This window comes from Rattus norvegicus, chromosome 4, assembly GCF_036323735.1.
Source record: "Rattus norvegicus strain BN/NHsdMcwi chromosome 4, GRCr8, whole genome shotgun sequence".
Taxonomy (NCBI): Eukaryota; Metazoa; Chordata; class Mammalia; order Rodentia; family Muridae; genus Rattus; species Rattus norvegicus.
In genome coordinates, this window is record NC_086022.1 from 103,012,331 (window position 1) to 103,029,602 (window position 17,272).

General features: G+C 39.7%; 1 protein-coding gene across 1 annotated transcript; it reads right to left on the minus strand.

Moving 5' to 3' along the window:
- Positions 1-16,386: 16,386 nt before the first annotated feature.
- Igkv5-45l1 (immunoglobulin kappa chain variable 5-45 like 1) lies at positions 16,387-17,048 on the minus strand. The gene is made up of 2 exons (XM_056985478.1): positions 16,905-17,048; positions 16,387-16,706 (listed from the first exon to the last, which is right to left on the minus strand). Exons 1-2 carry the CDS (start codon positions 16,951-16,953, stop codon positions 16,402-16,404), a joined length of 354 nt encoding a protein of 117 aa, XP_056841458.1. The 5' UTR covers positions 16,954-17,048; the 3' UTR covers positions 16,387-16,401.
- Between the last annotated feature and the right edge of the window lie 224 nt (positions 17,049-17,272).

Consider the following 17,272-nt stretch of genomic DNA (forward strand, 5'->3'; position numbering starts at 1 on the left):
TGATATTAGAACGGCTACTCCAGCTTGCTTCTTCCAACCATTTGCTGGGAAAGTTGTTTTCCAGCCTTTCACTCTGCAGTAGTGGCTGTCTTTGTCTCTGAGGTGTGTTTCCTGTAGGCAGCAGAATGCAGGGTCCTCGCTGCATATCCAGTTTGTTAATCTATGTCTTTTTATTGGGGAGTTGAGGCCATTGATGTTGAGAGATATTAAGGAATAGTGATTACTGCTTCCTGTTATATTCATATTTGGATGTGAGGTTATGTTTGTGTGCTTTTCTTCTTTTTGTTTTTTTGCCAAGACGATTAGTTTCTTGCTTCTTCTAGGGTATATCTTTCCTCCTTATGTTGGGTTTTACCATTTATTATCGTTTGTAGTGCTGGATTTGTAGAAAGACATTGTGTAAATTTGCTTTTGTCATGGAATATCTTGGTTTCACCATCTATGTTAATTGAGAGATTTGCAGGATACAGTAACCTGGGCTGGCATTTGTGTTCTCTTAGGGTCTGTATGACATCAGTCCAGGATCTTCTGGCCTTCATAGTTTCTGGCGAAAAGTCTTGTGTGATTCTGATAGGTCTGCCTTTATATGTTACTTGACCTTTTTCCCTTACTGCTTTTAATATTCTTTCTTTATCTTGTGCGTTTGGTGTTTTGACTATTATGTGACGGGAGGTGTTTCTTTTCTGGTCCAATCTATTTGGAGTTGTGTAGGCTTCTTTTATGCCTATGGGTATCTCTTTTTTTAGGTTAGGGAAGTTTTCTTCTATGATTTTGTTGAAGATATTTACTGGTCCTTTGAGCTGGGAGTCTTCACTCTCTTCTATACCTATTATCCTTAGGTTTCATCTTCTCATTGAGTCCTGGATTTCCTGTGTGTTTCGGACCAGTAGCTTTTTCTGCTTTACATTATCTTTGACAGTTGAGTCAATGATTTCTATGGAATCTTCTGCTCCTGAGATTCTCTCTTCCATCTCTTGTATTCTGTTGGTGAAGCTCGTATCTACAGCTCCTTGTCTCTTCTTTTGGTTTTCTATATCCAGGGTTGTTTCCATGTGTTCTTTCTTGATTGCTTCTATTTCCATTTTTAATTCCTTCAACTGTTTGATTGTGTTTTCCTGGAATTCTTTCAGGGATTTTTGTGACTCCTCTCTATGGGCTTCTACTTGTTTATTTATGTTTTCCTGGAATTCTTTCAGGCATTTTAGCGATTCCTCTCTGTAGGCTTCTACTTGTTCTCTAAGTGAGTTCTTCACGTCTTTCTTGAAGTCCTCCAGCATCATGATCAAATATGATTTTGAAACTAGATCTTGCTTTTCTGGTGTGTTTGGATATTCCATGTTTGTTTTGATGGGAGATTTGGGCTCCGATGATGCCATGTAGTCTTGGTTTCTGTTGCTTGGCTTCCTGCGCTTGCCTCTCGCCATCAGATTATCTCTAGTGTTACTTTGTTCTGCTATTTCTGACAGTGGCTAGACTGTCCTATAAGCCTGTGTGTCAGGAGTGCTGTAGACCTGTTTTCCTGTTTTCTTTCAGCCAGTTATGGGGACAGAGTGTTCTGCTTTCGGGCGTGTAGTTTTTCCTCTCTACAGTTCTTCAGCTGTTCCTGTGGGCCTGTTTCTTAAGTTCACCAGGCAGGTCACTTGCAGCAGAAAAGTTGGTCTTACCTGTGGTCCCGAGGCTCAAGTTCACTTGCGGGGTTCTGCCCTCCAGCTCTCTGTGGCGGCAGCAACCAGGAAGATCTGCGCCGCCGTTTCTGTGAGCTTCAGTGCACCAGGGTTCCAGATGGCATTTGGTGTTTTCCTCTGGAGTCTGAGATGTGTGCAGAGTGCAGTCTCTTCTGGTTTCCCAGGCATGTCTGCCTCTCTGAAGGTTTAGCTCTCCCTCCCACAGGATTTGGGTGCACAGAATTTTCTATCCGGTCTGTTTCCTTCAGGTTCCAGCGGTGTCTCAGGCGCAGGGGTCCTGCCGCTCCTGGGCCCTCCCCCACGGGAACCCAGAGGCCTTATACAGTTTCCTCTTGGGCCAGGGATGTGGGCAGGGGTGGGCAGTGTTGGTGGTCTCTTCCACTCTGCAGCCTCAGGAGTGCCCACCTGACCAGGCAGTGAGTCCTCTCTCCCACGGGGTCTGGGAGCAGTGAGCTGCTACGGGCTGGGATCCGCAGGTGTGGGACTCCCAGTAAACACAGGAAGTGCCCGGTCCTAGAGGAATTCTGCCTCTGTGTGTCCCGAGTTCACCAGGCAGGTCTCTTGCTGCAGAAAAGTTGGTCTTACCTGTGGTCCCGAGGCTCAAGTTTGCTCGCGGGGTGCTGCCCACGAGCTCTCTGCGGCAGCAGCAACCAGGAAGATCTGCCTTTCTTTTATTTTTTAATGAGTTATAAAACCCAATCCCTTGTTTTAACACTAGACCAGGGGAAAGGACTGTGATCGAACACATGGAAAAATTTCCCTGAGTTGTATATAAAAATGTCACATTGATATTTTAGCCCTGGCAAAGAGAAACACTCTCAGCAGCTGAGCATCTGGAGACATCAGAAGGAACATTTGTAGCATCTCACTTCTGCTTCCCTGCGTGGTTTATGTTATGGCATTAATCACCTTGAGAGGGCTTAAACATTTTGACAGTAATGCCCTGCAAAATCTTCAGGCTGCAGATTGTTAATCTTGAGAGAATTCTTTGTGCCAGATCCACTGTCACTGAACTGCTATGGAACCCATCTTCCAAGATAGTTGCACCATAGATTAGGAGCTGAGGACAGTTTTCTGGTTTCTGCTGATAGCATGCTAAATTACTGTAAATGTTCTCACTTGCTAGACATGTGATGGTGACACTATCTCCCACAGATGCAGTGAGGTAGGTTGGAGACTGAGTCATCTGGATGTCACATCTGGCATCTAAGTTTGGAAAATTTATAACAAGCCCCACATGATTAATTCTCTCACAAAAGGATTTTCATTGAAACCAAACATCACTGATTACACCCAACTGAATAAATTTCCATTGTTTCCTTCCTTATCTGTAAGCCACAGCAGCAGCAAACCCAGGAGCTGAGTGGCCACACTCATGTCTGTGCTGTGACCTGTGAGGCTGACTCTAGCACAGGATGTGATCTGCTATAAAGAAGTCCTCATATCAGTGGGCTGTGCTCTAAGTACATGCAAATCAGCACAGGGTTGGCACAGGTGCACAATTCATCAGGTCAGAACTTTATTACAGACTTGTGGTTCTCCTGTGTTTCCAACTGAGACACAGTACTGGTTTATTTGTAGGGAATGTGTTTCTCTTTGAACACAGAACAGGAACTGTCTGTGAGTTGCACATTATTTTGACTCCTGTTATGTTCCACATAGAATTTCCTGGCTATGTTTTCTTCAATGTTATGGTTTCTCAGATATGGTACTGTTATAGACAGTACAAAATTGGTTCCATTTTCCTTTAATAATTAGATGTAGATGTTATTTTACCCTGGCATGTTTTTTCAGGGTTTTTTCTGTTTGTTTGTGAGCCTGAATTTCAGTTACAGCATTTTGCCTTACTTTTCCTTATTCCAAGTCCCCAAAATATATTCCACTGTTCTCTTTCAAATTCATGACCTCTCTTTTCACTAATTGTTTTTGTATGCACTTATGTGTTTGTACACACACACACACACACACACACACTTATACACACACACCTCATACATACAGACACACTACTAATATAACTCACTGAGTCCATATAACATTACTTAAGTTTTCAGGGCTTATGTTTTGAAATGGGACATTCAATTGATATGCTCTTCCCTGTGAAGGACCACTTCTGCTGACAGCTTTATCCACTTCTCCCTAATGATTTTTTTGAAGATGTGAAATCTCACAGACTTTTGCCCTTTTTGTTTCTCATGTTCATCGGTGTCCTACTGGTTCAACTCACATTTGAGGAGTCAAGTAAGTAACATTTTACAATTTTAGTTCATGTTGTTAGTAAAAGACACAACCTGACAGCAATTAACTTATCCTCTGGCTTTATTGATTTTCCATTTTTTAAAATGTTCCCTTCCTGTTCCTTGGATATGGGAGCTTTTTGTAGATATATCTCTTATTTAACGTGGAAAAAGTAAAAGCCCTCAGATTTTCCCCACAAAGGTGAAAAGAGTCTTCTGAGATTTGAAGCTCATATTCACATTGGTTCCCAGCCAATTTCTTCAAAGCCTTAAATATAAAAGTGTTGTAATATACAATCTCTTTTCTATAAAGCTGCACAGAGACTCCCAAAGAAGAAAGAAACAAAACACTGAAAAATTCATTTGCATAGATTCATACTATTAAAGATAGATAAATAGAGAAAAGCAAGTTCTCCAAAAGCCTAGGAAATGTCACACCTTAAGGGTCTTTTCACTTTCTATTATGATCCTTTGAGATCAAATTGGAGATATTATATGTTTGCCCCATTTTGTCAAGTGTTTTTCTTTCTTAGACTTACTGATTATATGGCTTCCTATGGCATTAAATGTTCTCAATTTTGAAAAGAATTAAGGATGCTAACAAGCACCCTCTATACAGGTAATAAGGATATGCAAGATTGGGTTCTAATTGTGTTAAATTGGTCACAATTTACAGAAATTTACATTCATCATTTAAAAATCTGTGCAATTTTTGAGCATCGATATTCTCATATATACAAATATTCCTAGAAACTTCAGGAAGTAAAACTTTTAATCACTCTACTGTGTGAAATTTTTCCACCTCATCTAGTCCTCACTAATTATATGATACCCAATGCACAGGAATGGTTCAAATTGGAAGCAGAAAATTGTTACTCATGGTAACAGAGGACAATATTATAGGGGAATATGATCAGAGAGGGTATACATTTCAAAGCTATAGGAGGCGGGTAGGATCTCAGAAGATTTCAGAGAAGACAATGTAGCTGCTTTTATTCTAATGCTAATTGTGTCCACAAAAATTTTTTTTACAATAGATAGTCTGCACATACCTTCTGGGAACCTGCCTCCGTTTTATTCTGATTGGTAAACAAAGATGCCAACAGACAATAGCTGGAGAGGAGAGACATAGGCAGGGTTTAGGGCTCCTGGGTTTGGAACCACAAGGAGGAAAAAAAGGAGAGACACAGAGACTACCATGGACAGGTAATAATATCCAGGATGAAGAAGCAGAGGGGCCAAGAGAATTCAGCCCAGAGGGCTGCTCCAATGGGTCAAGAGCAGCCAAGATGGAACAAAGAAATTAGTAAGTAGTAACAGGGAGTTTTCTATCTAATTTCTGATGAAAGAAGATCTTATATTCACTCTCATTTTACCTGTCATTTGAAATAATAACCTTCTATGATTAGAGGTCAACTTCTTATCCTTTAAAGAGACCTTACAATAGTAACTGTTAAGCTATTCAACAACTGAGATGATCCAAAAATTCAAACATCATTGTTTTGGAGAAGGAGCTTTAAAACTACTTTAAAAACTTTATAGACAAGAAAGAAACTGTGCTAGAACCAACTTATTCATCATCATCTTCTTCTTCATCTTTGTCTTCCTCTTTTTCCTCCTCTTCCTCATCCTCTTCATCCTCCTGGTCATCTTCCTCTTCCTTCTTTTTCTTGCTCTTCTCAGCCTTGACCACCCACTTTTTTGCTGCATCAGGTTTTCCTTTAGCTCTGTAGGATATCCGTCTCATACTTCTCCTTCAGTTTGGCACACTTCTTCTCATAGGGCTGCTTGTTATCCATTGCAGTGTTGTTCCACAACTCTCCAAGTTTCTTTGCAACATCACCAATGGATAAACCAGGATGCTCGCCTTTGATTTTTGGGCAGTATTCAGAACTCAGGACTTCTAACACACCAGCAGGCCTCCCCTGATGATGCCCTGATTACAGCTGCACCCCAAGGAGAGCACCATCTTCAAGCACTTCCTGGTGAGCAGTACCTACTTAACCTCTGTGTGCTTTCTTAATCTCAGAACTTGACTTTCCACAATGTACATATGTTCTAAAGTGAGTGTTCCTCAGCTTGGAGCTACCTGTGTTACCCCTGGGGATGGATCCTTTCACTGACCCTTGTTTTATGACCTTTTCCCTTGGGTGAGATTTTTCCTCTCTTTTGTTTCAAACAGTTTAAAATGCCAGGCCAGTTCTAGATAAAGTGCCCTCTGGCTCAGGAGCACTGGTTCTATCTGTAGCCCCAACACTGGTAGGAGCGATTAATAATCTCTATTCCCACCCATGGGTCTATTGGTCTTTGCCTCCTGTTCCCAATTCCTGGAAGGTTTTGGTCTAATTTACACTAAGCAGAAACCAATATCTCTTTCTGGCACCATCCCCAGGACTCCTGCTCTTCCCTTCCTCATTGCTATGGCTCCTGGTTCAAGCCTTTTAAAAGCGAGTCTGGCCCCGCCCCTTGTATTCTGCTAGGTATTAGGACTCTGTACAGGGATTAAGCCACTACCCAAAGACTGACTCTGGGCTCAAACTGAATAGGTAGCAATGAATAGCTTAATAAGCGCACCAGTGGAAGGGGAAGTCCTTGGTCCTGCCAAGACTGAACCCCCAGTGATCTAGATTGTTGGGGTGAGGATGGGGAGGGGAACAGTCATCTAGAAGGGGAGGGGAATGTTGGCCTGGAAACCGGGAAAGTTTATTAAATTGGGTATTTCATTTGAAATGAAAATAAGAAATACCGAATTTAATAAAGATGGAGAAAAAAAAACAAAAAACAAAACAAAAGACACTGTGCAAACGAGCTCTCTTTCTGTTTGGGACTTTCCTCCTGTGCTCAGCCTACCACAGCCTCAAGAAAAACAGCTTTCACACTGTCTTTTCAAGTGTGCTCACACCACCACGCCTGCAAAGTGCTTCAACAAGTTTTGCAGATCTTAAAGAATGTTTATGTTGTTAACTCATGTTGTTATTTCTTTTGTAAGCTTATAAGCTTCTGGAAACCCACTCAAACCAAGCGCTCATGGACCAAATAGACTCCAAGCAGATAAGTAGATCTTTTTAAGGTTCCCACTTAATACCTATTCCAAAGGGTGGGGTTCCTCTGGGTTTCGAATGTACATCTAAGAGAAAAAAAATTCTTTTCTCCCAAATGCACTTAATCTTCTCCTCTACCTATAATAAATATATATGTGTGTTTCAGCATCTTGTCAAGTCCAGGAGCAATGATTAAGATAGAAAAAAAATGGTGTAAAGAGATTTCTCAATAGTTGATGAAGTGCCACACCTTGACGTTCTTTTTACTTTCTATCATGATCCTTTGAGATCAAGCTAGAGATAATGAATGTCAGCTGCATTATTTCAAGTAATTTTTTCTTATATTACTTATTATATTTCTTCCTATGTTATTTAGTGTTCTCAACTTTGAAAAGTCTTAAGGATGCTAACAAGCAACCTCCTTTGAGGTAATAAAGATGTAATCCAGAAGCTGCATGTGCTTTGTACTTGACTACAGTAGATGAAATAAAGAAGAAAAAAAGGTATAAAACTGAACTGAATAGCCAGAAAGATAATTTTTTAGGGCCAGAGTCCTAGGACCAGCATTTCTATATCTGCACAATAAGGCATTGTCAGGGTCTCTACTCTCCACTGACTATCAGTAGGTTTGAAATGTACACACATTATTCTCACAGAAGTGAGCAGGATCTATAAAAAAACAATGGGTGCCCAGTGATTTAGAAACTAGAAATTTATCTTATGCCTAGTGTCACAGAAATCTTGACTAAATGGATATACATTTATTATGGCCTCATCCTGCTGGAGAGATTGTTAAAATGAGGGCATGGTTAGGTCTTGAGGATGATAACAAGCACCATCATGCATTAATAAGGAAATGTAATACAATAGCTGGACATCAGCTGGTCTGCAGTGTGTGAATGGTAAACAAAGAAACAAGGTATAAGCTGATCCTACTAACCAAGAAGGTGATTTTTTAAGGCTAGAGTCATAGGACCAGAATTTCTCCATCTGCACCAAAAGACATCAGGATTTCCAGCCTCCATTTTCTAACATTGGGTATGAAATGTGTACTCCACTCTCCCAGAAATGGGCAGGGTCTACAAGAAAATACTGGATACCCAGTGATTTAGAAATTAGAAACTTCTCTTATGCTTAATGATATAGCAATCTTGAGCAGACACTGTTACCTCTCTTCTTCCTGGAGAGATTGTTAAAATGAGGATAGTGTTAGGCTTTTGTCCAAGTAGAACCCTGATAAAGTAGACAGAATTTATGGAGGATTATAAATTCTCCATAAATCTTGGGAGGTATAAGTCGGCTGTTTCTTCCTGTGCATAGTTAGCAACTTTAAGAATCATAAAGTATCACACATAAACATAAATAGGAACAGATGCATATGTGGTCCAATTTTAATTATTAAGAAGTAGGAAATACTATGTTTGAAGGTAGCTTAATTGATGTCATCTATTAATTTAACAATATTCCGTGTATTCAACTTTACTTAAATCCCTATTCCTCTTATAGTCCATGCATATTTTCAAGCATATTGTACTTGCTCAGAGATATTGGACTGGTTTGATATTTTGAGTTGCTGTCAGTTCTCACATGGAAGTCCCACATTCAGAGGAGACTGGTTGACTTTGTTACTTCTCATGGACTGTCATTAGTTCTCCCATGGGTGCTCCATATCCCAAAGAGACAGGCTGGGTGTTCACAGTACCTTAATACCCTATCCCATAGACGGTAGCAAGTTCCTAATTCATGCTATTTTAAACTGCACCATTTTCTGTCAATTTATCCAGTTGAATACAAAGATAGCACATCACATTTAGACTTTAATTGGTATTATTTATGTTTTTAAAATTAAAACAGTATGAGGCAGACACGCCTGGGAAACCAGAAGAGACTGCACTCTGCGCACATCCAGACGCCAGAGGAAAACACCAAACGCCATCTGGAACCCTGGTGCACGGAGGCTCCCGGAAAGAGCTGCGCAGATCTTCTCGGTTGCTGCCGCCGCAGAGAGGACTTAGGCAGTACCCCACGAGCACACTTGAGCCTCGGAACCTCAGGTAGAACCAACTTTTCCCCTGCAAGTGACCTGCCTGGTAAACTCAAGACACAGGCCCACAGGAACAGCTGAAGACCTGTAGAGAGGAAAAACTACACGCCCGAAAGCAGAACACTCTGTCCCCATAACTGGCTAAAAGAAAACAGGAAAACAGGTCTACAGCACTCCTGACACACAGGCTTATAGGACAGTCTAGCCACTGTCAGAAATAGCAGAACAAAGTAACAGCAGAGATAATCTGATGGCGAGAGGCAAGCACAGGAACCCAAGCAACAGAAACCAAGACTACATGGCATCATCGGAGCCCAATTCTCCCACCAAAACAAACATGGAATATCCAAACACACCAGAAAAGCAAGATCTAGTTTCAAAATCATATTTGATCATGATGCTGGAGGACTTCAAGAAAGACGTGAAGAACTCCCTTAGAGAACAAGTAGAAGCCTACAGAGAGGAATCGCAAAAATGCCTGAAAGAATTCCAGGAAAACATAAATAAACAAGTAGAAACCCATAGAGAGGAGAGACAAAAATCCCTGAAAGAATTCCAGGAAAACACAATCAAACAGTTGAAGGAATTAAAAATGGAAATAGAAGCAATCAAGAAAGAACACATGGAAACAACCCTGGATATAGAAAACCAAAAGAAGAGACAAGGAGCTGTAGATAGAAGCTTCACCAACAGAATACAAGAGATGGAAGAGAGAATCTCGGGAGCAGAAGATTCCATAGAAATCATTGACTCAACTGTCAAAGATAATGTAAAGCAGAAAAAGGTACTGGTCCAAAACATACAGGAAATCCAGGACTCAATGAGAAGATGAAACCTAAGGATAATAGGTATAGAAGAGAGTGAAGACTCCCAGCTCAAAGGACCAGTAAATATCTTCAACAAAATCATAGAAGAAAACTTCCCTAACCTAAAAAAAGAGATACCCATAGGCATACAAGAAGCCTACAGAACTCCAAATAGATTGGACCAGAAAAGAAACACCTCCTGTCACATAATAGTCAAAACACCAAACGCACAAAATAAAGAAAGAATATTAAAAGCAGTAAGGGAAAAAGGTCAAGTAACATATACAGGCAGACCTATCAGAATCACACCAGACTTTTCGCCAGAAACTATGAAGGCAAGAAAATCCTGGACAGATGTCATACAGACCCTAAGAGAACACAAGTGCCAGCCCAGGTTACTGCATCCTGCAAAACTCTCAATTAACATAGATGGAGAAACCAAGATATTCCATGACAAAACCAAATTTACACAATATCTTTCTACAAATCCAGCACTACAAACGATAATAAAGGGTAATGCCCAACATAAGGAGGCAAGCTATACCCTAGAAGAAGCAAGAAACTAATCGTCTTGGAAACAAAACAAAGAGAAGAAAAGCACACAAACATAACCTCACATCCAAATATGAATATAACAGGAAGCAATAATCACTATTCCTTAATATCTCTCAACATAAATGGCCTCAACTCCCCAATAAAAAGACATAGATTAACAAACTGGATACGCAAAGAGGACCCTGCATTCTGCTGCCTACAGGAAACACACCTCAGAGACAAAGACAGCCACTACTGCAGAGTGAAAGGCTGGAAAACAACTTTCCAAGCAAATGGTGAGAAGAAGCAAGGTGGAGTATACATTCTAATATCAAATAAAATCAATTTTCAATTAAAAGTCATCAAAAAAGATAATGAAGGACACTTTATATTCATTAAAGGAAATTCCACCAAGATGAACTCTCAATCCTAAATATCTATGCCCCAAATACAAGGGCACCTACAAAAGTAAAAAAAACCTTACTAAAGCTCAAAACACACATTGCACCTCACACAATAATAGTAGGAGATTTCAACACCCCACTCTCATCAATGGACATATCATGGAAACAGAAATTACACAGAGACGTAGACAGACTAAGAGAAGTCATGAGCCAAATGAACTTAACAGATATTCATAGAACATTCTATCCTAAGGCAAAAGGCTATACCTTCTTCTCAGCTCCTCATGGTACTTTCTCCAAAATTGACCATATAGTTGGTCAAAAAACAGACCTCAACAGGTACAGAAAGATAGAAATAATCCCAAGCGTTCTATCAGACCACCACGGCCTAAAGCTGGTCTTCAATAACAATAAGGGAAGAATGCCCACATATACGTGGGAATTGAACAATGCTCTACTCAATGATAACCTAGTCAAGGAAGAAATAAAGAAAGATATTAAAAACTTTTTAGAATTTAAAGAAAATGAGGGTACAACATACCCATACTTATGGGACACAATGAAAGCTGTGCTAAGAGGAAAACTCATAGCGCTGGGTGCCTGCAGAAAGAAACAGGAAAGAGCATATGTCAGCAGCTTGACAGCACACCTAAAAGCTCTAGAGCAAAAAGAAGCAAATACACCCAGGAGGAGTAGAGGGCAGGAAATAATCAAACTCAGAGCTGAAATCAACCAAGTAGAAACAAAAAGGACCATAGAAAGAATCAACAGAACCAAACGTTGGTTCTTTGAGAAAATCAACAAGATAGATAAACCCTTAGCCAGACTAACGAGAGGACACAGAGAGTGTGTCCAAATTAACAAAATCAGAAATGAAAAGGGAGACATAACTACAGATTCAGAGGAAATTCAAAAAATCATCAGAGCTTAGTATAAAAGCCTATATTAAACAAAACCTGAAAATCTACAGGAAATGGACAATTTCCTAGACAAATATCAGGTACCAAAGTTAAATCAGGAACAGATAAACCAGTTAAACAACCCCATAAACTCCTAAGGAAATAGAAGCAGTCATTAAAGGTCTCCCAACCAAAGAGAGCCCAGGTACAGATGGGTTTAGTGCAGAATTCTATCAAACCTTCATAGAAGACCTCATACCAATATTATCCAAACTATTCCACAAAATTGAAACAGATGGATCACTCCCGAATTCCTTCTATGAAGCCACAATTACTCTTATACCTAAACCACACAAAGACCCAACAAAGAAAGAGAACTTCAGACCAATTTCCCTTATGAATATCGACGCAAAAATACTCAATAAAATTCTGGCAAACAGAATCCAAGAGCACATCAAAACAATCATCCAACATGATCAAGTAGGCTTCATCCCAGGCATGCAGGGATGGTTTAATATATGGAAAACCATCAACGTGATCCATTATATAAACAAACTTAAAGAACAAAACCACATGATCATATCATTAGATGCTGAGAAAGCATTTGACAAAATTCAACACCCCTTCATGATAAAAGTCCTGGAAAGAACAGGAATTCAAGGCACATACCTAAACATAGTAAAAGCCATATACAGCAAACCAGTTGCTAACATTAAACTAAATGGAGAGAAACTTGAAGCAATCCCACTAAAATCAGGGACTAGACAAGGCTGCCCACTCTCTCCCTACTTATTCAATATAGTTCTTGAAGTTCTAGCCAGAGCAATCAGACAACAAAAGGAGGTCAAGGGGATACAGATCGGAAAAGAAGAAGTCAAAATATCACTATTTGCAGATGATATGATAGTTTATTTAAATGACCCCAAAAGTTCCACCAGAGAACTACTAAAGCTGATAAACAACTTCAGCAAAGTGGCTGGTATAAAATTAACTCAAATAAGTCAGTTGCCTTCCTCTAGACAAAAGTGGAACAAGCCGAGAAAGAAATTAGGGAAACGACACCCTTCATAATAGACCCAAATAATATAAAGTACCTCGGTGTGACTTTAACCAAGCAAGTAAAAGATCTGTACAATAAGAACTTCAAGACACTGAAGAAAGAAATTGAAGAAGACCTCAGAAGATGGAAAGATCTCCCATGCTCATGGATTGGCAGGATTAATATTTTAAGAATGGCCATTTTACCAAAAGCGATCTACAGATTCAATGCAATCCCCATCAAAATACCAATCCAATTCTTCAAAGAGTTAGACAGAACAATTTGCAAATTCATCTGGAATAACAAAAAACCCAGGATAGCTAAAGCTATCCTCAACAATAAAAGGACTTCAGGGGGAATCACTATCCCTGAACTCAAGCAGTATTACAGAGCAATAGTGATAAAAACTGCATGGTTTGGTACAGAGACAGACAGATTGACCAATGGAATAGAATTGAAGACCCAGAAATGAACCCACACACATATGGTCACTTGATTTTGGACAAAGGAGCCAAAACCATCCAATGGAAAAAAGATAGCATTTTCAGCAAATGGTGCTGGTTCAACTGGAGGTAAACATGTAGAAGAATGCAGATTGATCCATGCTTATCACCCTGTACAAAGCTTAAGTACAAGTGGATCAAGGACCTCCACATCAAACCTGATACACTCAAACTAATAGAAGAAAAACTAGGGAAGCATCTGGAACACATGGGCACTGGAAAAAATTTCCTGAACAAAACACCAATGGCTTATGCTCTAAGATCAAGAATCGACAAATGGGATCTCATAAAACTGCAAAGCTTCTGTAAGGCAAAGGACACTGTGGTTAGGACATATCGGCAATCAACAGATTGGGAAAAGATCTTTACCAATCCTACAACAGATAGAGGCCTTATATCCAAAATATACAAAGAACTCAAGAAGTTAGACCGCAGGGAGACAAATAACCCTATTAAAAAATGGGGTTCAGAGCTAAACAAAGAATTCACAGCTGAGGAATGCCAAATGGCTGAGAAACACCTAAAGAAATGTTCAACATCTTTAGTCATAAGGGAAATGCAAATCAAAACAACCCTGAGATTTCACCTCACACCAGTGAGAATGGCTAAGATCAAAAAGTCAGGTGACAGCAGATGCTGGCGAGGATGCGGAGAAAGAGGAACACTCCTCCATTGTTGGTGGGATTGCAGACTGGTACAACCATTCTGGGAATCAGTCTGGAGGTTCCTCAGAAAATTGGACATTGAACTGCCTGAGGATCCAGCTATACCTCTCTTGGGCATATACCCAAAAGATGCCCCAACATATAAAAAGGACACGTGCTCCACTATGTTCATCGCAGCCTTATTTATCATAGCCAGAAGCTTGAAAGAACCCAGATGCCCTTCAACAGAGGAATGGATACAGAAAATGTGGTACATCTACACAATGGAATATTACTCAGCTATCAAAAACAACGGCTTTATGAAATTCGTAGGCAAATGGTTGGAACTGGAAAATATCATCCTGAGTGAGCTAACCCAATCACAGAAAGACATACATGGTATGCACTCACTGATAAGTGGCTATTATCCCAAATGCTTGAATTACCCTAGATGCCTAGAACAAATGATTCTCAAGACGGATGATCAAAATGTGAATGCTTCACTCCTTCTCTAAAAGGGGAACAAGAATACCCTTGGCAGGGAAGAGAGAGGCAAAGATTAAAACAGAGACTGAAGGAACTCCCATTCATAGCCTGCCCCACTTGTGGCCCATACATATACAGCCACCCAATTAGACAAGATGGATGAAGCAAAGAAGTGCAGACCGACAGGAGCCGGATGTAGATCGCTCCTGAGAGACACAGCCAGAATACAGCAAATACAGAGGCGAATGCCAGCAGCAAACCACTGAACTGAGAATAGGACCCCCGTTGAAGGAATCAGAGAAAGAACTGGAAGAGCTTGAAAGGGCTCGAGACCCCATATGTACAACAATGCCAAGCAACCAGAGCTTCCAGGGACTAAGCCACTACCTAAAGACTATGCATGGACTGACCCTGGACTCTGACCTCAGAGGTAGCAATGAATATCCTAGTAAGAGCACCAGTGGAAGGGGAAGCCCTGGGTCCTGCTAAGACTGTAGCCCCAGTGAACTAGACTGTTGGGAGGAGGGCGGCAATGGGGGGAGGGTTGGGAGGGGAACACCCATAAGGAAGGGGAGGGGGGAGGGGGATGTTTGCCCGGAAACCAAAGAATTATCATTAAGTATTAAATAAATAAAAAAACTGATAAAAAGGAGGAAAAAAAAGAGAATAGAGTTAGTTCACATTATAAATATATCATTACTATGAAAAGTAGTAAGACCTAACTAAGATTTATATTAACATAAACTCTAATTGGATATTTACAAAACTTCTGAATTTAAATAAAATCAACAAATTATGTAAAAAAATTAAAACAGTATCACATCTATGACACGTATATTTATTTGTTTTAATTATCTTCTCTCTGAGAGGAAGCATTTGTATTCTGCATTACCAAGCTTATAATTAACATGAAATACTGTTCATAAGCATAATGATATATTTTTATTCTCTCGCTTGGTGGTCTCCGGATCCTTAGTTGAATGTTTGCTTTCCCTGAAAAGATAAAAGCAAACAATGCTACACTAACCCTAATTCTGGCTCCTTACATTGACAAGCAAAATATATCTTTCCTGGGGCAAAAGGATTTTTTTCTAAAACAAAAAGCCTTATCTTTAATACTGAAATTATCAATAAATTTTATATGGATAAGTATTCCTACACTCCTCTTTCTTTTCATATAAATTTGAGGTTGATGCATATGTATCTTTGAAAGCATTAAGGATAGTTCTGTTTATGATTAAGCGATATGTACATAGTATCTTTAAAGAAAAAAATGTGTCATTTTGGACTTTAGGCTGATGTTTGGAAGTGGCTTTATCTTATCATCAGGACATCATGACCTGACTTCATGTTGTGCAGTTTACAGGGATCTCCCTGTCTCTGTCTCCTGTATCCTGGGAATAAAAGTGCACACTACCAGGAATGCTGAAAATGTCACCTCAACTCCAAACCACTATCATTCATTAATTTAGAAAATACTTCTTTTAGTTTGCAGTCTTTCAATTTTTGTCTATTAAGTAATAACAGTAAACCCCTCATCAAGGAATTGGCAATTTTTACCAAATTATATTGGTCAAGTTATATGAACACATAAACCTGAAAAATACTTTTTATTGAAGATATGTTCACTTTTTAAATCATACAAACAGAGGGAATTTTGTAACAGTACCAAGGATCTCTGAGTCCGAGCTTTAGTCATTTTGCGCTCAGGAGCATATTATATGCTATGAATACAGACAGTGCATCATCTGAACTTCCAACAATTAAAAGGGTAGGGAGTAACCAATTATTCCTTCTCTCCAACCAGGATGATATTTTCTCTGGTGGCAGTATACTCGAAGATGATTGTCTGATAATACCTGGGTAAATGTATGCAATATATCCAAGTGCTGGAATTGAGTGAAAGAAATTCAGAGGTAAGGGACACATTGAGTCTTCTTCATTCCACATATTTCTGTAAACCTCACATCTGGCTGTATCTGTGAAACATTTTGAAGAAGGCTAAGGTACAAACAAAAACAACTAAAGTAACCCAGACTCACACTTCTGCTTTCCTGGTGATTTTTGCTATGGTCTGCATCACTGTGGGGGCAAGCTGTTACCTTGTTGACAGTAATAAATTGATAAATCTTCAAGCTCTACTCCATTGATACTGAGAGTGAAATCTGTCCCAGATCCACTGCCACTGAACCTGGAGGGTATTCCAGAGATGGACTGGGAAGCATACTTGATGAGAAGCCTTGGAGACTCATTTGGTTTTTGCTGATACCAGTGTAGATAAGTGTCAACACTCTCGCTGGCCCGGCAGGAGAGACTGATTCTTTCTCCTGGAGTCACAGACAGGGTGGCTGGAGACTGAGTCAGCACAACGTCCCCTTTGGAGTCTGGAAATATAGAAGACATATTAGTCAAACAAAACATTGAATATGAAACTCTCTTCTAAACTACTGAGAAAAATAAAAAACTTTTATTGTCTCAATTTCTTTAAACAGAAAGTCAAATCCCATGTGATGCTGTCTTCCAAATAAAGCAATTGTATTTAAATGACATCTCTACTTTTTACCATGTCCAAGCAGTCATACCTGAAATCCAGAAAAGGAGCATTACAAAGAACTGAGGTATGAACACCATCTTTAAGCCTTCCCTGAATTTATGAAGATAATGACGCAGCCCTGAGTAACCTTCTTATAATACTCTAAGACACAGGAATACTAGAAGGAAGAAATATTTATGCAAATCATACTGACTTCATATTGCTTATAAAAAAGACCTTGTCAGAAGAGTAAGCACCTACTCTCTTAAAATATATCTCCCCTTCTGATTACCTGATGAGATTTTGCATTTTAAAGGAGACTATGCTCCTACGTACGTGGTTACATAATTAGCACAGTACAAGGGTGTCGGTGGGATTCAATTAGTATTTGAAATGAAGAGTATCTCAAATCCATTT